At 33.8% G+C, this 24,083-nt stretch overlaps 3 protein-coding genes across 3 annotated transcripts; all 3 read left to right on the forward strand.

Moving 5' to 3' along the window:
• Positions 1–168: 168 nt before the first annotated feature.
• LOC128670910 (uncharacterized) lies at positions 169–10,960 on the forward strand. Its single transcript, XM_053746929.2, has 9 exons — positions 169–229; positions 1,660–1,937; positions 2,819–2,909; positions 3,278–3,353; positions 3,631–4,028; positions 7,067–7,177; positions 7,915–8,168; positions 9,001–9,121; positions 9,901–10,960. Exons 2-9 carry the CDS (start codon positions 1,660–1,662, stop codon positions 10,078–10,080), a joined length of 1,509 nt encoding a protein of 502 aa, XP_053602904.1. The 5' UTR covers positions 169–229; the 3' UTR covers positions 10,081–10,960.
• A 2,591-nt stretch (positions 10,961–13,551) lies between these two features.
• Positions 13,552–14,394, forward strand: LOC128670603 (endocuticle structural glycoprotein ABD-4-like). The gene is made up of 2 exons (XM_053746393.1): positions 13,552–13,689; positions 13,930–14,394. The coding sequence occupies exons 1-2, from the start codon at positions 13,585–13,587 to the stop codon at positions 14,308–14,310; spliced, it is 486 nt and encodes a 161-aa protein (XP_053602368.1). The 5' UTR covers positions 13,552–13,584; the 3' UTR covers positions 14,311–14,394.
• Positions 14,395–17,686: 3,292 nt separating this feature from the next.
• LOC128670911 (uncharacterized) lies at positions 17,687–23,796 on the forward strand. The gene is made up of 6 exons (XM_064436031.1): positions 17,687–17,805; positions 17,961–18,326; positions 22,380–22,591; positions 22,798–22,870; positions 22,999–23,088; positions 23,553–23,796. Exons 1-6 carry the CDS (start codon positions 17,794–17,796, stop codon positions 23,646–23,648), a joined length of 849 nt encoding a protein of 282 aa, XP_064292101.1. The 5' UTR covers positions 17,687–17,793; the 3' UTR covers positions 23,649–23,796.
• Positions 23,797–24,083: the final 287 nt, after the last annotated feature.

The following is a 24,083-nucleotide window of genomic DNA, read 5'->3' on the forward strand; positions in this document are numbered from 1 at the left end:
AAATCGTCTGTATCTTGTGTTGTACAAATTCTGAATACTTGTTTAATTCGGTTAATGACAGCTGGTGGGTAAAAGAGACGTGTACGAAACTCACGTTTGAACGATGGCATAACGAAAAATATCGGCACAGAGCAACCCTGCTACCTATAAATGGAATATTCGGGTCTCACGCTAACAGTAGCACATTGAGTACTCTGTGCAACTGGTTTCGTTGAGGTTGTTCATTAAGGTTAGGTTAATTCGTTAATTACCAGTGTTAAAAATAAAGTAGTTTACATATTCAGCGGAGTGAGATTCAGAGTGACACTATACACACTACAATGTATTGTAATTGTTTGTTATTACATATACCTATGTTTTGGTTATTATATCTAATAAGACTGCAATTTCATCTAATTAATAATAAAAAGATATGTGCATCTGTTATTAGGTGCTGAGGATTACGATTACATACGTCTGGAACCGAAACTAATTATTTGGGCAAATACCTAATTGTGATTTTTTATTATTTAATTTCCAAATTCGGAAATTTATTTTCCGATTGTCCGATTTCGCATGCTCACTCATGCATCACGCAACAAGATCAATTTATACAAATTTTATACAAATAACTTTAATCAATACTAGCAGATCGATTGGGCTTTCTACTTAAAAAGTTTCCGAATAAAACGCCATTATATTTTGTTATTTTAAGTGACAAGTACCTATTTGTCAAAAGAATGCTAATAGAATAGGTTTTATTTTTGTTTAAGTTTTTTATTATAAAAGCATCTAATTGTACTTATACATTATTGACAAAACCAAATTTTGAATTCTTTTTTTATACACTCATACAGTATTTATGTTTCTCAGTATACTAATACTTATCATATCCTACAGGGTATGATAGTAATGTTAGTTGTATTCTGTTATATGTAATAATTGCAATTTAATAGTTGTTATTTCACAGTCCAACAGGATTTTTTACATTAATTATTACAATATTTAAATAATCAGTCAACAACAACAGAGATTATAGATTAACATTGCTAATTATTATGTATAAAATGTATTGTAATAAGATGTTTATATCATGTTATTATTTTTTTGCATCTTGAGTCGTGTTAGGTCATTTAAATTTAATGACCGTATAGATGCACGGTTGCTTGGCCACGCATATGAATATCAATTTATCAAAGTTCGAGAGAATACCATATTTATCGTTAAATAATACCGTCTGAGTTTTCGTTTACTTATTAAAGAAGTAATTACAGGACTTTAGTTTCATATATGTAAAAATAACTTGATTTTTGATACAACATATAGTAGTATCCTGTACTTGTACGGTAAAAGGTATTAAGTAAGTCTCTTTTTGTGGTAGAAATAGCTAATAATGGCAAAACGTTAAAAACTATTTGTGTACACGTTTTTATAACTACTTACATGCAAAAATGTATAAGGAAACTATTCTTAGATATTGGTGAGAGTCTTGTAAAAGTTACATTAATACATTTACATGCTGGAAATAGTTAAATATTTGAAATAACTCTAAATCTATTCTATCTTCGTTAACCATATTTAATTGCACATAAATACATTTTAAAATAAAATATATTATTATAAAATAAATTGGAAATAGCACCGGATAATTCGTAACTTTTTTCTTTGTCTATGGCACAGATGGACCGCATAATATTGCTGGTGTTACTCTTCTGCTCGTTATCGTCATGCCAGTCGCCGTCTCCAACACCAGCTCTGCCGTTACCTACCGTCGGCCCAACCCCGTTCCCGACTCCCTTCCCCTCAACTCCCTTCTCACCTAGTCCGTTCACCCCAACGTCTTTCCCCCCAGGTTATAACAACCGCTTCAACTATCCTTACAACCCGCAAGCTGGGCCTGTGGTTCCTATTCTGACGTACACAAATGATCATGGCGCGGCCGGTACTTACTCTTACAGGTGAGTTCCTTGAACCTATTAATAAATATATTAGGACAAATCACACAGATTGAGCTAGCCCCAAAGTAAGTTCGAGACTTGTGTTATGGGATACTAACTCAACGATACTATATTTTATAAATAGATACATATATAAATAAACATCCAAGACCCGGGCCAATCAGAAAAAGATCATTTTCCATCATGACCCGACCGGGGATCGAACCCGGGACCTCTCGGTTCAGTGGCAAGAACTTTACCACTGCGCCACCGAGCGAGCGATTAATATTAGCGAGGTATTAATATTAGCGAGATTTATTCAGTAGGCAACACGCGTGTGACACTCTGGTGTTGCAGGCGTCCATAGGCTGCTGTAATCACTACGAGGTGAGATGCCTTTTTGCCTGTTTACTACAAAAAAAACATATTCATCCGTCGAGTCCGTTGGGTGGGTACTCAACCAATCTTCTTGAAATTTTGCATACGAGTACATGTAATTTTTTTCATTTAAGAAAATTTAATTTGAAATGTAAAAGCTACTTTAAAAATATAAGCACACTAATCCAATGATGTCGGATGAATATACGTTTTTATGTAGTAAGCAGGCAAAAAGGCATCTCACCTAATGGTGATTACGGAAGCCTATGGACGCCTGCAACACCAGGGTATCACACGCGTGTTGCCTGCTGTAGTTAGTAACTAAGTACTGAAGTAAGTTTAACACTAAAGTAAGTTCACGCCCTATCTGGATAGATAGGGCGTGAAGAGGTTACCAACAAACTTACTTTCGCATTTATATTATTAGTTAGAACACGCTTTTCAGCAGGCACTGAAATAAAATTTTGGTTTTTATATTTTGGTAATATTACTGTCCTACATACAGTGAAACACTTTTATCACAGCTTCACGACTGCTGACGGTAAGCAAGCGCAGGAGAGTGGATTCTTGAAAGATGCATATATTGACAACAATGGCGAGCCTCAAGGCACTCAGGTATACTTTAATTGAATTGATACTTACACTTTAATTCAACTCTCATACCTACTTCTGAACCAATTTAGTCGATATTTATGTCAGATTTAAACTACAAACAAAACTTCAAAATAGTGTGATAAGAGGTGGAAAGATTAATATTTTATGGCTCAGCCCCCAATCTATAGATTAGAAGTGAAAAGTATCTAAAATGTTATCATCTATTAAAATTAATTCCTAAGCTTTATTAAGCTGTAGCATAAATTGCTTAGTTAACCTGTAGGTAGAGGTACCGTTACAATTGAGATTTAATTTTTTTTTTGCCAAACATGAGTCATATTACTTTACAGATTAAGATATTTTCATAAAACTTATATATAAAATTACAGGTTGTCCAGGGCAGCTACGCGTACGTAGCCCCTGATGGTACTCCCATTCAGGTTAGCTACGTCGCGGACGAAAATGGTAAGATTTTATACGATTTATATTTTTAAATACAATATATTTTTGGAAATAAACTTTTTACATTATACGTTTTTATAAAAGAAATTGATGAAATAGTTTCTAGGATATGCTTTAATATAGCAATAGTAAAAAAGCTTTAGTCATGTTCAGCAACCGTATCAATCTATAAGAACTATGCTAGATCCGCATTCTAATTCAAACAAGCGAAATAAGTTGCACACAGAAAACAATAGCATATGAATCATATAAATGTAAAATAAAATAAATTGTTTAACAGGATTCAGACCATCGGGTGTTCATATTCCCGCTGACGGCAAAGGAGTTGTCCCTTCCGCTATCCCTCCAGTCCCTGGTGTGATCCCTCCCGTCCCTCTCGTGGACGGTAAGATTGACCCCGCCTATAACAGGTACAACCCCTTCTATAACAACCGATACAACCGCCCTTACGACCCCAGGTACCCCTACGACGCAAGATACCCCACCGACCCGAGATACCCTAATGACCCCAGATACCCTGTGGATCCTAGATACCCCTATAACTCTAGGTATCCTCTAGACTCCAGATACCCCTATGATCCGACCAAATACAATCCACTGTACAATCCTTACAACAACTTCAACAATGGTCTCAACAACATCAAGGAGGCTAACAAAGAAACAGCAAAGAAGGAAACAAAATGAATACACTAAATATTGTAAAGAAAAAATGTAAATGATAGTTATAAGAATTAATGGAATTAGTGTAATTACTGAATTAAACGAAATGGCTACCATTTATTGATTATTTTCCTGTTTCTTCCACAGCTTTTTTTACTCAAGGGCGTTACTTTAATTTTGTGAAGATATAGGTACTGATAAATCGAATTTTACGCAGGTCAATAATATTTTCTGAAGTTTACGACGTATGTATTACCACATCATTGTAAAGATAAATAAAAGATTGATATCCGAAAATATGGTTACCCTCCTCATATATAATTAAACTACTTTTCCTAATGAAATAATTATAGTTATGTCAACTGCTTATGTTTGTGTTATATCTCCTTCGTTCACGTTCGTAGTGTTGAAAAGAAAACTAACTCCTACCTACATGTTTCACCGGCTTTGGGTGTGCAAAATTTAAATTGAGAGCATGCTATCATCCTACAAACACAAATAGTGCATGTTTTCATCAAGTGCATTGATCCTTTCTATTAATATTTAAAGTTGAGTTTTTTTTATAAATTGCCTGTGAAGAATGAGATTCGTTTATACTTATTGGTTTTAAGTTTAGACTGTTGTTTAATATACAAATTTTTCTATTTCTTTTCTCTTTCTCGGCAAGTAGTTTTTGACTAAAAGTAGAGGGCTTGACACGGTTCCAACTCATTATATTTAATTCCAAGTCGGATATAACCGGACACGTGAAATAATACAATCATGTCATAGCATAGTAGAGCACTAATCGAGTTCTAGTCTTTAGGAAGCTGACTGACTAAAAAAATATTTGATTTACATCAAAATATCCTACTATAATAGAATCTATGTCTCCAAATATCAGCTCTGGGAGATGTCGCTATTGTATGGGGAGCCTTGATGAGGCAATTTCAATAATTTAAAAAAAGCCTTGTTGAAGTATGTCACACGCGTATACCTGTAACTGGTTTGAACAAAATAATAGTGAGAGTACAGATATAACTTCACAAACAATATAAGAAATGGTAATTATATAGACACAATAGCTACAACGTAATTACGTCGTCGAATTTTAAGAAAGAATGCGTTGTTAGCTATATTAAATTTTCTAATCTTATGTTCATGGAATTCAGACATATGTTTCCTGACTATGTTACAAATGTCCATCTATTCCTTCACAAAAATTTCCTTCAATTGAATTATTTTACAGTGTACGTTAAGATGGGCAATCCCATAAAATAAATCACAATAATGTACATGGCTTTATTTTTGTGCCCTTTATGCTTTCTGTAACAAGATCCGCGAACAATGTTCCCGCGCTTTAAGGTTCACTTTCGGGCAAAGTGTTACATAAGAGTTTACCTAAAATATTTAGCTGTCTACTGATAAAAACAATTGTTTTGTTGTCAATTTTTTATATAAATCATTCAACGAATTGAGATATGACTTGTGGTCCCGCCTTAGAATAGGACCACTTCATATTCTTTCATGGTTGACTTGTGAAATGTGCAAAAAAGTGAAGATGGGTCAGGCAGGCATATTGTATAATCACAGCCGAATTTTGTACGGTTTACGATCTTCGCGGGTTCCTCATATGAACTGTGAACATGCAAGGATTAGAGAAAGATTCACTGAATTAAGAATAATTCAAGTTTTGACCATTTTCCTTGTATTTTATATGGAAATTTTGAACAACGACCTTTTGAGTTCTTTTTAGTCATGAAAGAAACTAAGTTTCAGGTTTTTAGGTTCAAGGGCTTCGTGTGCGAGACTGATAGGTGGTAGGTGAGAAACTAAGTATACCTTTTTTTTAGATAGGTACATGATTTTAAGCCATTTGACAAGGAATAGAGGGAAAAGACTTGGATTCGCGAAATAAATTATTGGGGGCTTCTATCTATCAGTGGGACATAAATAGCTAGGGAATAAAATTGTTAAAACAATAATATTTTTAAATAGTCAATTAATATAGATATATAGGTATGTTTTTTATTTGCCACCAGTTACTTTGTATTGAATCTGGGTGTGTAAATGCTGACTCTATTTCAATTGTTGAAGTATAATAGTACTAGATAGTAAATAATTATTTGCGTAAAACAGCACCCAGCTGTATATATATTTTTGTTTATTCTAAGCTCATCAAAAGTAAAAAAGCTCATCAATTTTTCGGATGATTTACTTCAACCACATTAACAATTTATTATTTTTATACATATTGTAAATTAACATTTAACATATATGTACATAGATCTTTGTACACGAAACTACACGTTTTGAGCATGCGACTCTGTCTACTTTACATAAAGACCGACTATTAACCTACGTAGGTATTAACAATTCGAATTCCTCCACGCTACCTGCCTAAAAAATAAAAGCCTTGGAATACCATGCGTTCAGACTTTTTTTTAGAAAACCGATAAAGATTTTTTATTAAAAATAGTGCCCAATGAAGACTTTACACGAGTCTGAGCTTACGTCAGTCTATCAGTTTGTATCATCCACGTATCATCTATTGGAATGCGTAATATGTTTTTTGTTATATTCACAATATGTTGTTACAACTTTTTATTCTTAAAATATATAATCATTGGTTTAGGAATAAAATATATTACGTATATATAGGGTGAGTTGCACAAAACACGTTTACACAAAATGGCGTACTTTGCGTTTTTCTCTGTTTAAGTTAACGTCCAAGTTGAGGGTGCAACCCATAGTTAACGATGTTGCCCACACATTTACTTAAACCTAAGTTTTTCATGTAGCAAATAGCAAGCCTACCTTTTGAATCACTATATCTATAAAAGAAGCTCGTATCAAAATCCGTTGCGTAATTATAAAGATCTATAAGCATACATAGGTACAGACAGCGCGAAGCGACTTTGTTTTATACTATGTAATGATAAGAAATAAGGGATCGTTGAATGTCGGCACCTCATAAAACATTGACAATGCCATAACTACCAAAAAAGGGACTCTCCCACACTGTCCTTAGTCATAAACATATCCATAAACTTCGCACAGATTGCACCGATGCGTAATTGCAACAAAAATTTTCGTATAAATACGGAGGGGTGTGCATCAGAAGTGCATCATTTCTCAGTGTACTTTCGCAAGTCAGCTTTCAACTGCAGTTCAAAATGAAGTGTCTAGTAAGTGTCAGTGAAGTTTTGGATTTTTTTAAGTTGTGACAAATAAAACAACGGAGGTGCAACAATCAAGTGTGCTTTAATGATTGTTTGGACAAGCGAAATTGAAAAATGCTTCAATAATAATTTTGTTTTAAGAATTATTCAAATACCGACCAAATTTACTATGTAGCCTATATTACTATCACGTGTGTGTACAAATGTTGTAGGGATGTCTAGTTCTAACGAGTTAGATGTTTGGTAGGGTCGAAAGTCACAAATCCTAATCACTGTTACATACTTAAATACTTATCACTGTTTTAGAATGATGTGGTCGTTTTTGTGTTAATAAACTGTGTTATATAGAACTAAGTTAAATTACAAATTTAATTTAGCCTTACAACAGCTGCCAAAAATATATAAGCCTAATATAGACTATACATACGTACAGTAACTAAGTATTTTATAAAAATAATAAAATACTCAATAGATGAGTCTGGAAGCAATAAAATGTGTCTCCATGGCTATATCTTTCGATTAGGTCAGAGGTTTGTTATTTTTGTTTTGTCACCTAAAGACCGGTATAAGAAATCTTCTCATTTGTAAAACTGGTTACACGAGTGAAATAGAATCCTATAAGTTCCTGTTTCTGACCTTCAGAAGACCATTTTTCGTATTCATTTAAGTAGGGGTTTAAAGAAAACTAGAGGAAATAGTACTTACTAATTTTATTTCTGTATCGCTTCGATTTTGTTTTGCAGTTAGCTGTTCTCACGGTGATAGGCATCGCACGTGCTGATGTGAGCAGTTTCCAGACGTTTCATGGACAAGAAGTTCTGTCCGCGCCCCCTCACCCCCACGTGTTTCTGACCCCCCGCTCACATCTGCCATTGCCGAGCCCCATCCCCCATGCACAACCTCAACTTCGGTCACAAGAGCAGCAGTACACCACAGAACCAATCCCAATCATACGTCAAGAGCAAATTCTCAATCATGATGGATCGTACAAGTGGAGGTAAATTGGGATATTTTGATTTTTTTTTTTCATAATATTTTTATGCGAGAAACTAGAAGACCATATACAATAGAAACTATATTATATATGATATTTATTACTATAAACACAATAATAATTTAGATTGTATTATATTAGTTTCTAAGTTTTATCCACACGAGTTGTTTACAGAGCGAACCAGCGTGAACATAACTTACCTGGGCGGTATTCATCTCATAGATTTTCATCCAATATTGATCTCGTTCATCTTAAATATCATTATGAAAGAGACTGTAATTAGATTGGACATAGAACTTGACTCATGCTATTTTATAATATTTTCATCTGGAAACAAAGGAACTTTTCAACGGAAGTCGCTAAAGCGTGTATTAAATATTATAATGGGGCCCATCTGCTTTAAATAAACTAAGGATAAATTAAAATAAATTAGTCTTTATAGATAAAGTCCAGATCATGTCAAGATCTTTATAAATAAATACGTATATCCTACCAATTTTTTTTAGCTTACTATAATATTCTAAAAAGGAAATTTTTACATCCAGCAGATTAAGTTAAACATTATACTTAGTGACTACTCTCCTTACTAATTTATTTAAAAGGAAATCTCACCTCTCTTTACTTGCATGCCTCGTGATTTTAACATTGCAATGTATCATTCGCATACGATAAATATACATTATGCGCAGGCGCTTATTGCAATATATCTAAAACGATATTTTAAATATAAGAATTACTTTTTTACAAATTCATGCTTTAAAATACTTTAAAAGCCTTTAATATTTTACTTAGTTATTTTTTTACATACTTAAATATTTTGCTTACTTTTACCCAGTTATGAGACTGGGAATGGAATATCGGCGGAGGAGCAGGGCTACGTGAAGAACCAGGGAGTGCCCGACGCTGAGATCCAGACGGCACAAGGCCAGTACCAGTACACGGCTCCTGATGGACAGGTAAATTTATTTTATACTAGCTTTTGCTCTAGACTTCGCCCTCGTTCGGGCAGAAATTACTTTTGTTATTCAACCGACTGAAACCATACATTTTTCCAGAACAAAAAGTAGGCCTGTGCCAAATTTCTTTCAAATCCGTGGGTAGATTTTGTATGATGGGCTTACAAACATTCAAATAAATAATTTTTGTTGCTATTGAGTATAAAATGCTTATACTTCAATAAAAGTTTATATTTACAGACACAGTATGTTATATTTACGTGTATATAGCAAATGTACAGATGACAAATTGTTAGGTTCCGCCGCAAAATACGACTCTATACCATAAAATAGATAGGCAAGATTAGATAGCGATGAAGATAGGATAGCGAATCCTGGGTCAGTATTACTACAACAAAAATATAGTACTCTATCAATCTAAGCTATTTTGATTATTTAACATAAATGACATAAATAACCCAATCCATGCTGAATCAGTCTCATTAATTAGACGGCGCTCACTCTTTCGTGATCACAAGACTCTATTTGTGAAGTGACTGACTCAAGTGAAATAAGCCTAACAAATGCCGGACTATTTTGGCCGGACACGCAATCAAATGTCCAACTGTGTCCGGCGTTATCTGGACGCCTGAGAACCCTAGATAAAAGAGAGACTATGGAAAGCATTCCATCCATTTGGTTGTTAATTACATCACAAGATATTGTACTCAATATCGGTGAACCAGACCAGCCATAAAATTAATATTTACTTTATATAACTTAATGCTTTCCTATTCCAGGTGATTCACCTCCAGTACTTGGCAGACGAGAACGGTTTCCAGCCACAAGGCGCCCACCTCCCAACTCCCCCCCCAATCCCCGAGGAGATCCAGAAAGCCTTGGACTACCTCGCTACCTTGCCGCCCAGTGAAACCCCGCAGGCCAGACCTGACAAACATGGACCTATCTTCATAAAATAACTATTTCCGTTCTACCTGAATTTATTAAAATAGCTTTTCTATTGTGATAAAAATTCAAGTTCATATATAGGAATAATTTTAAGAGTAATTTAACGTATAAAAATCTATAAAATAGTACTAGTAGTTACATATCGGTAAACGAAGTCTTTTTTTAAATTTGATAGAAAGAGTAGTTAAAACATGATTCAAAACGAGAAAAATATAATTCGAAATCAACTACCAACTAAACATGGAGTAGTTATTAGGTAATTAAAAAAAAGTTGAATCTGTTTATTAGTTAAGTAGAAATATTTTATTTACGCTATACAATGTTCAAAGACGACAATGATTACTTAATAAAGTTAATATATTTCTTATATTATTGTAACTTATAAAATTTTATGATTAAGGTTTATTTTATAATAAAATTTTGTATCATGTACTTATTTTGCTTTCATTCTAATAAAACAACTAGTGCTCTTGACTTGTTAATAACATAATTATAGTGATTTGTGAAGTGATCGTGTTAACAATTTTGGCTGTCAAAGCTAACCTTGTTACTTTGAGTAATAATAGGCTTCGCTAGCAATTACCAGATCGCTGTTTGTTAGCAGTTACAATAGATATACGACTGCGGATCGACCAAGCTGATTGGACTAGCGAACTCTGCAGATATGAACCGAAGTCGATACATTTGGGCCGTCGATTGTTCGTCAATTTGGGGTGGTTTTATATCTACCTCTTCGCAGATGGGCGCTCGACCTGGGTTGCCTAACCACCAACCGGTCGGTTCACTTTCTCCACTCGCCCGTGTCAAGGTCGCCGGCCATCGCATTGCCATAAACTTCACATGCCTCATTTACACCGACGCGACGTGAAATAAGTAGCCATAATTTAGTCATTACTTCTAACTAAGCACAAAATTATATGTTGAAATGTGATTATAATGGTGGCTGCATTTATTGACCTTATCACTGATGGACCATTGAGCATCAAAATTAAATCGATCTTGCGAAAGAATTTTATGTTACAATTTCGTGCACATTGTTGATATTTAGATGGAAAGACGACTACTAATTAAAACTTTATAGTTTGTTTTTATGCACTTACTTATTCTAGTTTCTCGGAATAAGTTTAAAAATGTAAATAAGCTTTCTGTTATAATTTAAAGTACACCCAAATAGACATTCTTCTAAAAAAAGTTAAGCTTCTCCGTAATGCCTTTAACCTAAATTAACTACATTTCAAATCTTTGTGTGTTACAATAACTTTTTAATCTGCAATATTGCAATAAAAACCGATGCTTCTCAGCTAAGAATTGGTGAAAATTCGTACATAATATTTACATAGAATTTGTAAGGTTAGGTTATATGTTAGACCTTAAAATGTCAAGTGACTTCATCACATTATCATAGCCATACATCGCTCAGTCAAACGACACACCCAGCAAATAAATGCAGCAATACCAAAATTCGCCTGAAGACATTCTATTCGAAGAGCCTACAATGTGATTTACATAACAGATATGAAATCCTTTGTTGTCTGAATACCTATTCATAAAATCACCTATTAAATTGCACAATGCATGTATGTGTCGATATGATACATCGGTACAGCAAGTGGGCAGCCTATAGGATGCTGAGATCAGGACAAAAGATTACACCGTCAATGATGGCATCAAAGATGATGGTTGTTTTAATCAGGTTTAAATGTCCAAGTTGTTTTCTCTAGTAATCAGTTATTATTTATATCAGCTGGTTATGTATTTCGAATTGCCTCACAGATGCCGAACAACGAGCTGACTATCACGCCAGACAAACTTATTACATTATTATGTACAGAAAACAAAATAAATAGGTTTTACCATTGTAGGGATGACAGACAATCAGACCTCAGACAATGGTTAATGTTACTTAAATCAACAAATGCTTCCATATTTTAACTACTAAATTAATCACTGTATTTAAAAAGGGAAAATATTTTTACGTTTTCGTATAAATGTTTTCATAAATAAACATCTTCCTGTTGTTACTTATCATCTAGAATTTCTATTCAAGTTCTCGGTACTTGTCAACTGTCCAACTTTTTCTTAGGTAACTCTTGTCAAAGGCATACATTTGAATTCATACATATATTCGGGCTGCTTGACACGGGATGCCAGCCGGTGTCCCGAGCTATGTAATGCGTCATACTCTCTTTTACTTATGTAACTTTAACTTATTAGTATCAAGCTGAACTCCCTCTTGGAATCCACAGTTACGTCGTCTGCTAATAGTTTACATGGCTGTGTTGCAAATTAAATATAAAAAATAAATTGCAAAATAAACTAGTTGGCGAACGCAAACTTCATACATAAACAATTCGAAGTTACGAGTATAAAATACCGACAGTTATTTAGTGTGGTGGTATGGCTATGAAACTTTCTGAAAATTTATGTTTTTAAAATTTTCTGTGGGCTATATTAAATAGGTAGCAACCGATGAGAAATTAATTAAATTACATTACATTACAGATTAAATGTTGTAAGCACATTTAATTAGCATAGCGGAATGTGCAAATACTCGTACGAAGAAAATTGCAACTGATAATAAGTCAAGAGAAAAAGTGATTAATGGTTATCATGCTATGTACACGTTTGCCTGGAGGATTTTTTTACAAGCTTATATTTAACTTGTAATGTATGAAAGTAACTATTTTTGTTCGGGTAGAATTTTGAAGCAGATATTTTCAAACGATTGTACTGAAATTATTTATACACATGTACGATCTGATGGTGTATCCAGGATCAGCTCCTGATGAGGGAACTCCTCAACGGTTTAATGAACAGACATGTTTTTATTTGCCACCAGTGCATGTAATAATATTTCTCTTAAGGCACAAAATTTTGTGTCACAATGATTATTATCAAATGCCAGGTGATTGAGTGCCAAATGTCATACGTACCTAGAAGTTACTTGTAAGCTACCCGTAACGGATTATTATAAGCTAGCTGTTGCCCGCAGCTCCATATGCAGTTTGACCTTTGGTCATTTACTATATCAAATTTCAAAAAACTCCGTACAGCGGTTTAGCCCTGAAAGCGTGACTTGTACTTTTATAATATTAGTGTAACCTATAAAAGTACGATTAGACCCTCTTTTCCTGGAAAAAATGTAGTGCAGGAATATTTTCAAATTTTCATGGCTACTTATGCGATGTCTGTAGGTATGAATTTCACTCACTTTAGATTCATCTGATCTACTTATAAAGGAGTTTTATGTAAGGGAGTTAAGAGTTATATGTTAAATAAGACCACGATCTTACTAATAGCGATCATATGATATAACAGGACATATTTTATTTTACCTCCTATGCGTATAGGCTTCGGACCAAACAAATGGAAATTCGTTAGCTTTATTGACAAGTGACATCCATTACGTCGCGCGCCGTCAATTGACATCACGCCTTGAGGTAATGTATCTACTGTTTACTTATTTCATAGATTTTGCGACACCGAAATGAATTGCGAAACCGGGAGGTGGTCACATGTACTTGAGTATAAATACTCACTTTGTCAGGATTTTTGGATATCAGTTGTCACGCGGTCTTCTCCGTAAACAATCAATTAAACACTCAACAATGAAATCTATTGTAAGTGTTCAACGAAGAGTGCTAACTACAGGATTACGTGAATTTGACAGTGGTTAAACATTCAGTGAATCTCTGGACTTACTAAACGTGATGTGATTTATAAAAAAGTTCCTTTGCTGTCCCCAACAAATACAGGCTATTTTCGTCCAAAAATTCATAGAAATTTAAACGATACAGTGAAGTGTCGACTTCGTAAGTAAACATATTACCTATTTTATACTGATCACAAGTCATTTTCAGGTGCTGGTTTCCATGGTGCTGGCCGCCGCGCTGGCTGCCCCGCAAGCGCCCACTGAGCCCATCCCCATCCTCCGGCAGGACAGCCAAGTGAACGGCGACGGATCATACCAGTACTCATACGAAACAGGCAATGGAATCAGTGCTGACCAAAAGGGAGACTTGAAGAAGGTCGGTGACGTGGAGGCTATTGAAGTGCAAGGGCAGTTCCAGTACCCAAGTGACAATGGACAAAATATTCAGCTCACTTATACTGCCGATGAAAACGGGTTCCAGCCCCAGGGCGCCCACCTGCCCACGGCCCCCCCGGTCCCAGAGGCCATCCAGCGCTCCCTGGCCTACCTCGCGACCGCGCCGCCCCAGCCTGAACAACCAGCGCAATAGATTTGACTGAATTAATACTCTTACTTATTATTATGACCATCATTTTGTATTTTTATACCAGTATTTATAAATGTATTAAACTTTTGAGATTTTTAAATTAGACCTTTTTTACCTGTTTCTAGTAAACATTTCCATTCATCAATTTCATAGAAATAGAGTAGGTATTTTCTCTGTATCAGAGCGAAAACAAAAATAACTTTTAGTAAGTTTTAAATGATTCGATACAAAAATCACGCATGTAATAGTTACCATACCTTTTGCTCTTTAAAATTTTGCTATTACAAAACAATTAGCGATCATTAAAACAAAACTTCACATAGACAAATTTTAATTTTTAAATAAATAAGCGGGCAACAAATGAAAGTGTGAAAAATATTTTCTAAATTTCTCGAAAGTGTCTGCATTGAAAGTTCAAGTTTTATGCTAGTGTCTCAGAAAAGTTAACAATTATCTTTAAAATAATAAAAAATTCTTGGCAAAATGTTCTTATTAATTATTTATGAATTTTTAATTTTAACCCACAAAACATAATACAGAATGTTAAGTGATTGGTTATCTGTTTAATATTCTTTTCGTGAACTAATTTAAATTTTGAGGTTGACAATTTGAGAATTTCTTTATTATTTCAGAAAATTAGTTCGGGAGATTGCAGTTTTTTTAACCATTTTATCAATTAATTGCAACACAAACTTGTTTCTTAGTATTACCTATTATAAGAATAACAAACAATTAATTTTGGTTTTATTTCGATTTGTTCAAATATTTATTTTTCGATGTTCTACCTTAATGATAATTTTATTTCATGTCATGGCCTGTCATATACAGGGTGTGCTGTATTGATTTATTTATTTTTTGTTCTTTTAGTACTTTGATAGGTAGTAGATTAAAAAAAAATTCGGAATATACCCATTTCCGGAATTACCAATGCACTATACTATTAAAATGTTAATAACCAAAAATTATATCCTTAATATTATAATATATTTACTTCTATAGATAGATATATGAAGTCGATTAAATTGTAATAATTACCCACGGCTTTCGGTAATCGAAGGTATCAAGATAATATATTATTGTGGTTTGTATGTGTTTTTGACTTTAATGAATTTATTTTTTCCGAATTAATTTTAGAGTAGAAGTTTAGTATAATTTTACCCTTTTTAGATCCAACGAAAAGGTAAACTTGACTAAAACGTTTTATGAGAACAACCTGTATTCTACGAGACGTAATCTTGAACTGTGTATCAAATTATAAATTCTTACAATGTTTATAGTCCTCTTAAACTTTTACGAATGACGGACATAATATCTGTCAATTAAATAATTTTTAATTATTTATGACCATAGGATTGTCCTTGTGAAAACCGGTTACGATTTTGGGTATTTCTATTTTTCTACTTAAACCGATGTTTCTAGAATAAATTAGTATTAAGAAATTGAATTTAAATTAGTTTTTACTGTATCAAATGTATGTTGCAGTACATGTTCAGGCTAAAAATATATTACTTATGCGTAAATAAAAACGATAAAATAAATATTTTTAAAAATTCTTCGTTCAATTAGGGATTTCGTGAAATCTTCTCTGAGTGCTTCCTCACACTCTCCAAGGCTTATCACCAATTTATACAAATTGTGACCTACATAACAAATTTCAGTTTCGGTTGCGCATTGTCTATCGGTCAGTAGGTATTTACGAAAAAGTTTTATTATTGGTGAATAACAAGAAGTAAACATTAGTAAGATAAGAGTTTGATTCCGAAAGAATAATTGCAATATTAAAAGTTAAGTTGAAATGTCATGTTTGTCAGTGATAAATTAAGGATTGATTCAACAACATAATTATGAAACTTGAACTTAACAAATAATAATCTTCAGTTAGTTTGGAGGTAAAAGTGCCCTTCTATATATCTACTTAGTGTTTACAATTGACACGAGATCGGAGGAAATTAATGCATTGGTTATTTCTTTAACACTAAGAGAATTGATAGAATGTGCTCAATATATACCTACATACAAGAACTTAACAAAAATCGAAATAAGAAAATAAATGATAATTTCACATTCTATACTAAAGTTGATTGGTAATCTGTTTTGAAGAGCAAGAAATTTTAAATTGTTGTATTCAGATTGATTTCAAAATCAATTCAATTGGTGAGAAAAATACACACTGTAAATTTTAATTGGTCTCCGACGCCGCTCTTGTAAAACGTTACCGCGGGATAAATAATTTGAGCTTCTAGACTTCATTATTATTTAGGTATCATTTAATTTATTCAAACAAGCTGGAATATAGAAGGTGGCTAGCACACCTGTTACGAATATATTATTCAAATTCCTGTGCCTGTCATGTATGGCTCGCCCGAAGAAAATCGTAAGTGTAATTTGGATGGACATTATTCTAGTTAAGGTGGATTAGACGTAAAATTATGACCCAGGCCTATTATCTACATTAACACATAAAATGTGTATCTATACGTATATGCATATGCATATTAGTTTATAATAATTTTAATCTATCTCATTGGACATACATTTTGTAAAGATTCTTTAAATTGATATCTTCAAAAATAAAGTAAGGAAAATAAAGTAGCCAAAAGCTAAATTTTACATTAAAAAAAATACATGCCTTTATGTAATTTTTTTAAATGTAAAACTTCTAAATCTAATGTTTGCTATGCATGTAGGTTTTATAAGTATTCCATTCATGAAACATTATTACCTGTCGGCGCTTAACATTAGAATGCTGCATCACAAAGGGCACCAGCTACTACAACATATTAATAACTAATGATGTGTACAACAAAATATATAAATATTGTACACATAACTCATTTGTCACATCATCAAATATATGTCCTCTTTTTTCTCTTTTGTAGATATAGGGCATTTGAAGTACCTAATTTAAAAATAAATAAAGTGCCTCCTCAGAACAATAACAAAAGCAGTTATTGTTCTAAAGCGCCTGCTATTGAATCATGACTAAGGACTTTTTAATCACATCAACAAAAAATAATAATGAATATAACTGGATCAAAATTTACTTGTACGTTTGGAAGCTACGCTACGATGCTATAGACCGAAATACCGGTACATATTATGTCAAACATGTAACACCTCTCTCACTGTTGTCACACCAAATTAAAAATTTATAAATGTAATTAAAATTAAAAAATATTGTACACAATGGATAAAATAATATTTTACTTAATTTGATTTGTCATAATGGAATGCAAATGTTTAAATTCAAATTAAAAGGACATATACAGAACCAATTTAAATATTGATTAAATATTAAAAATCAAATTGACATCTCGCAAGCGCAAGACCATAGGCTTCACACATATTTTGTCGAATTTATTCTGACGTACCTAATGGTGCAATATCACCCAGAAGTGGTAGGCGGCGGTGACCCGTCCGTATATATACCGATATAGCATTGATAGACCAACATTGTCTAGTGCCTTCACCGACAAATACACAAACATGAAGTCAATCGTAAGTGTCAGTGATAGTGTTCATATAAACCCAAGTGTTAATCTTTTTCCATTGTGTGCAGTGATGAAAGATTCTCAAGGATGCATCTTACTAATTTGTGAAATAAAAGGAACGATGGAGATTTTAATTTATAAATATTCTGTGTATTGTTGCAGGTATTTTTAGGACTGTTAGCGGTAGCTTGCGCTGCTCCTCAAGCACCGGCAGAGCCCATTCCGATCTTACGCCAGGAGTCTCAGGTTAATCCTGACGGTTCATACCAGTATTCGTATGAGACTGGAAATGGCATCAACGCTGAAGAACAAGGATCGCTGAAGAACGTTGGCGCCGAGGAACCCGCTCTTCAAGTACAAGGCCAGTTCCAGTATCCTAGTGAAGAGGGTGGCAACATCCAGCTGACGTATGTGGCTAACGAGAACGGCTTCCAGCCCCAGGGCGCACACCTCCCGACCCCTCCTCCAATCCCCGCTGCCATCCAGCGCGCCCTTGACTACCTCGCCACTGCTCCCCCCCAACCCCAACAATAAATAACTAAATTATTTTTATAGTAACATTTTGCCGTCCATATTCACTGTGTGAACTAGGACGGCGAAAAAAATTAACTACTTAAATAGGGAGTTATAACACTTTTTTATTTTTGTACATATTTTGATATTTTATTTTAAAAAAAAGAAGGTTTACATGACTACAAATGTTTATTATTTATAAACCTCTTAAATTAATCATATTGTTTACTTCTTTTATGATCATTGAATTCTGGCAAAGAATGGACACGAAGCCCAAATGGCATCTCTCTAAGTTATCGTATCAGGAGAATAAAACTTGGAATAGCATACGTGAGCGAAAGTCCGGGGCGTAGCTAACCATGGCAGTGTCAATCATTTGTACTTAATAAAACACAAATACACAAGAAACAGAAAAAGCACTAGCAACGGCGGACTAATCCCATGGAGGGATCTCGTTCAGTCAGTCGGCAGGGAGAGACATAGTTACAAAACACAAAAGAAAAAGAAGCAATACAACAAAAGAAAGGAGTTAAACAAGTCATAACAAGATTATTATTTCTTAATTATTAACAAATAAATAAATAAGAATCTTATATATCTTAATAGAGTAGAATACAAAGCTTAGAGAGGAAAGAAGGAAAAATAATAAATATCATTGCATATTGGAGTGAAAAGGTGTATATCGAACAAAATATGAAAAGTTGATATCCTTATTAAGGATAGAATAAGATCCTTCAAAAAATATCTGATCACATTCAATATCAACTAGTTACTAACTTAAATAAGTTGTGAATTAAACCTGATTTATGTAAGAACATTTTGTGTGCTAATGAAAGTTAAAATTGCATACATTTAAAATTTTCCATCGAATCCAACTATTTTGGCTAAATCTGTCAATCTTTAAACATTGGTTGAGTAACATCAATTAAATTTAAATCGAATCTATACGGATGTAGTGGAAGGAAGTGTGCCCATATGTAAGCAGGATTTTGATAATGTTTTGTACCAAACAAAAAGTTCAAAGTCTGGGCAGGTCGTTAATCTATCACAGAGTTAGCGCCTCTGAAGAATCAGGCCAAGGTGGCCGTTACCGCCAAAAGATTATTGTTAGTTCCAAGTAATAACTACATGAATGTTATATGTTATAATGTCCGTTGCACAACCAATTGTAAATTTGCAAATAAGTAATTGGAAACCGACTTGACGACGAACGTGATATTTATTTAGTTTTAGTATTAGGTTTATGCGCGGAAAGAACCTGATCTTTACAACTTTCACTATGCATACTATTTGTACTTATGCATATTGAATTATGCATATTGAATTATGCATATCTTCTAGGTATAGAACAAAATAATGTCGTAATAAGAATAAATCGAATAATTAAACCATATTTACTGACATGGGTGAAAAAAGATTTCTACGTTCATTTGAAATTTATGAATTCCATCCGTTTTTGCAAGAACAAAATGCTTTTGTTATGCTTTTGTGATTATTTCATACAAAATAGGATGACAAAAAGTTTAATATCATTAATACATTTGTCATCTGAAGGTATATACACTCGAGGAAGTGAAACACCTCTCACAACAAAGAGCCTGACTGGCGTGGCGTCTCAATGATGTGTGAACGTTCAAGTTTAACCAATAAAATGACAATATACTTTTATGTAAAGCTTCAAATAGTGATTAACAACAAAATGTATGAGAACTGAGCTCTATCTGAATCGGTTCAGGAGGAGCTCAGAATGTCATACAGATCCTTAATGTTATACGAAATGATTCATCATTGCATACAGTCCGAAATGTGATAGTTAAAAACGGAACGAAAATACAAGGCAGAAAAAAAATAAACTGAAAGATTAGTTCATACATGAAGTGCAAATGGAATTTGTGCACGGGGATATGTCTGTCGGACATTTATTAGAAACCCTAAGACATTAAATATCACGTATAACATTCTGTGATAATAAAACAAAATACCATTAGTATTATGATTGTTATAACTATTGTTTAAGCCAAACATAATATTGATTATATTATTTGAAATCGTTTATTATATATAACTAATAATAATATTATATAGTATATATAACTTAAGTATTTGACATGTTGATGATTATTGTAACATTTTTCTATAAGTATTTCATTAAAGTTGGTCTATGGTTATTGGATTTTTTTGTTATTTATAACATTTCATCTAAATCAGAATAGGTACTAATTTTTTCGTGATGTTGGAACAAAGAAACAGATAAACAACTAAAAAGATGAGATCCTTGATTTTAATTGGTGGGAGTGGACAACTGGGAAGGAATCGTAGCTTTTGAACCCTTGTAGCTTGTGTCACGGGTAACAATAAAAAAAAGGTACCAGTTGTCCCCTCTGATTCAGATAGGAAGGAAATAGCTGGGAAAATTGTCACTTTCATGAAATATTTTTTTACAAAGAGCAGCCACTTTTTCTTCCCAGTTGTCACCCGGGTGAAGAAAATTCACAGTTGTCACCCCAGGGGCGATGCTAGAGGGGACTACTGGGAATAATCACTTATTTCAGCTCCCATGAAGTTCAAATGAGCCTACGGCCAAAGTTTGACCAGTCTACAGCTACACATAGCAGATCAACATAGGATAATTATTCAAGGCTTTCTCTTAGGCGGAATGCAGCAAACATGTCCGGCCCAGCAAAAAGTTGTGAGGTAAAACTAACAATTCTATAAAAATATGCGTAATAAGATATGCCTATACTAGGTATACTTGTACAAAATACTGTCTGACCCTGGTGACCTGGGGGTCGCTAATAATAGCCGTTGACATTTAGACGAAGCAAACTAGTTTCTGGCAGTGCCTCCTATATTTATGAATCTTTTCGTATAGTCAACGCCACATCGATTTATGCGAATTTACTGAAAATTCTCCCCTCATTGAGATCCATTAGAACTAATATACCGTCATTTAAAATAAAATATTTTGACGACTTGTTTTCCCAAAATTAAAAAAATACGGAGTCTTATTTGTATAATAATTTACTTTTGACTTTGATATATTTTTAATATAATATGGATAATAATAGAGTTATTTAGACTTTATATTTGTAGATAAATTACTTAATAATCATCTCGAATACGTAAGACTCTAGAAGAATACCAATAGATTGGCTAAAAATCCATTTTTGACACGTTGTGCCTACAGTTTAAGGTCGCAATATTTCAATTTATTTATATTTGATTATGTCACAAACTAGTTCTTTCCCACAGCTGTGCTTGCTTTATGCAATTATTGATATCTTTACCTTTCTGTTCTGAGAAACGACTGGGAGAAAAGGACCCGTAAAATTTAATTCACAAAATAAAAAATTACTAATAGTACGCGGTGACTTAAACAGGGAATGAATAACATAATTATAATTATCTATCTTCCAATTATAAATTCATCTAAATCATAAGATTCCAATTAATTCAATGATTTTGCGTACTTATACATAAATCTTAAATACAAACACACAAATAGTACTACCAATTTTTATTACATTTATTAGTAAAATAAATTATATTAGTACCTACTTTCGGTTAAGGTCATCATTTTGTGATAATGTCAATAACCTATTTAAAAAAAAGTATTTTTTTGCTGTCTCTAATGCAATATATATGGGTGATTTTGGTGACAGCGACAGTTTGAGGTTTGGATCGAACAGAATAACTAAAAATGAAATTATTGGTGAGTTGGAAGCTGCTCTTTAAGTAAAAAAATATTTCATGAAAGGATTTTTAATAAATTTATTTTTGAATAGGAATTTAATAGATGTCCTCATATAAAATAAATTGTATTTTTTTCTGTTCGTTCACGGTTTAAAATAGATCTCTTTATTGAAAGTAAGCTAGGTTGCATTATTTAATTATTTGTTAATAATAAATTACAATGAAGGGTTCTTTATTGTGGCCGCACGTAGAACCTGTGACTTTTTTGTACTTACTCCCATGCCCTATTTAGACGCAGCAGGATTTCTGAAGAAGTACTGCATATATCACCTGGTGCGAAGTGCCTGTAATCCTAATAGAATTTGACTTTGACAGGTGCTTGCTCTTTGCGTGGCAGCGACGAACGCGGCCGTGGCACGGCCGTGGCAGCAGGCGGGCCAGGTTGCGCAGGTGGCGGCTAAAGTGGCAGCCGCACCAGCCGTGGCTGCCGTCACTGCTGCCAAGGTTGTCGCCTCGGCTGCTGGCGACGTTGGTGCTACCATCTTGAAGTCTGAGAGTGACGTCCAACCTGACCGATTTGGTTATACGTAAGTACTATTTCCGCATTATGAAACAAGATTTTAACAGCCTTTACATCATTATATCTTATTGTTTTTGTAGCCCGGTTTATTTAAATTGATCATAAACGTGAACTGGTCTCGGTACATTTTATATAGTCGCGATTGATGCTGATCGTTGTATATGATCACAGGACCATGTCTTATGCCTTATGCCTTATTTTATTTGATTTCAGTTTTGAGACAGATAACGGTATATCGGCATCAGCTTCCGGCGCTTTGAAGACAGTAGACAATATTGACACCCTTGTAAGTACATAACAAGTTCAGCACACTGTAGGGTACTTTATCAATATACCTAGTGTACAGTCAAATAATCTTTAAATCAATGAATTCGCGTATTTTGCGTAATTTTAAATGTAATTTTTTTATTTCAGGCCTTTACAGGTTCATACCGATACGTAGCTCCCGATGGTACCAACGTTCAATTCCAATACGTCGCCGATGAGAACGGATACCAGCCAATCGTGAGTAATATCTTATGCACTTTGCATAGTATTCGTTTATTAAAATTGGGAAAAAGTGTAGGGAAAATCTTAAGTCCATCTAGAGAAATATCGAAAATGTTGGATGTTTTTTCTTTTCTCATGAAAAATCGGAATTCGTAATGGGAATCCATTCCCAATTCAATTATGATATTCATAAGTTCTTAATAAAACGTAAACGTCTTGTAAAAGTACTTCGTGCTTGTCATTGGTACCATTAGAGCTGTACCAATAATCATAATACTGTCAAATTATGTGGTGGGCACATTTGTATTTACTTCTTCTTCTATGGGTGCTTCGCTTCGGGTTCAACTAATGAACGTTAGCTATTAGCATTCTTAAGTCCCATTTGTCTTTAGCTCGGCGAAATAGCTAAGCCGCGCTCGTTATCCCGGTCCATTTAGTAATTAATACTATCCTAAAGATGTGTAATTTTATTTTTGCAGAGTGATCTCTTACCTACCCCCCCACCGGTGCCAGAAGCCATCCAACGTGCCCTAGAGTACATTGCTGCTCATCCACCACCACCAGAAAGGTCATAGATGAGAAGAGCCTTTAGGATAGTTTTAGAATGAAGTGGACCTTGGCCAAAGATTTTCCGGACTCGATCTAGCAACAAGAAGTTATATGTAATTTTTATTGTTACAAACCAGCATTATTGTTTAACTGTAAATAAATGTTAGAGTTGAATGTATTTTGTTATTAAAAAAATATCAAATCTTAATATTATTCAACCAACTTCGTAAGTATAATGATCCAGTGGCGTGGTTACAGTCTATGAATTTTCACAATTAATATAAATATTAGCTGCGTCCCGGAGCTTCGCTCCCGTGGGAATTTCGGAATAAAAAGTACCCCATGTGTAATGCCAGGTTATATTCTACCTGTGTACTAAAATTCATAATAATCGGTCCAGTAGATTTAGCGTGAAAGAGCAAACAAACATACATAGATACAACCTCACAAACTTCGCAATT

Source organism: Plodia interpunctella, chromosome 6 (genome assembly GCF_027563975.2).
Source record: "Plodia interpunctella isolate USDA-ARS_2022_Savannah chromosome 6, ilPloInte3.2, whole genome shotgun sequence".
NCBI lineage: Eukaryota > Metazoa > Arthropoda > Insecta > Lepidoptera > Pyralidae > Plodia > Plodia interpunctella.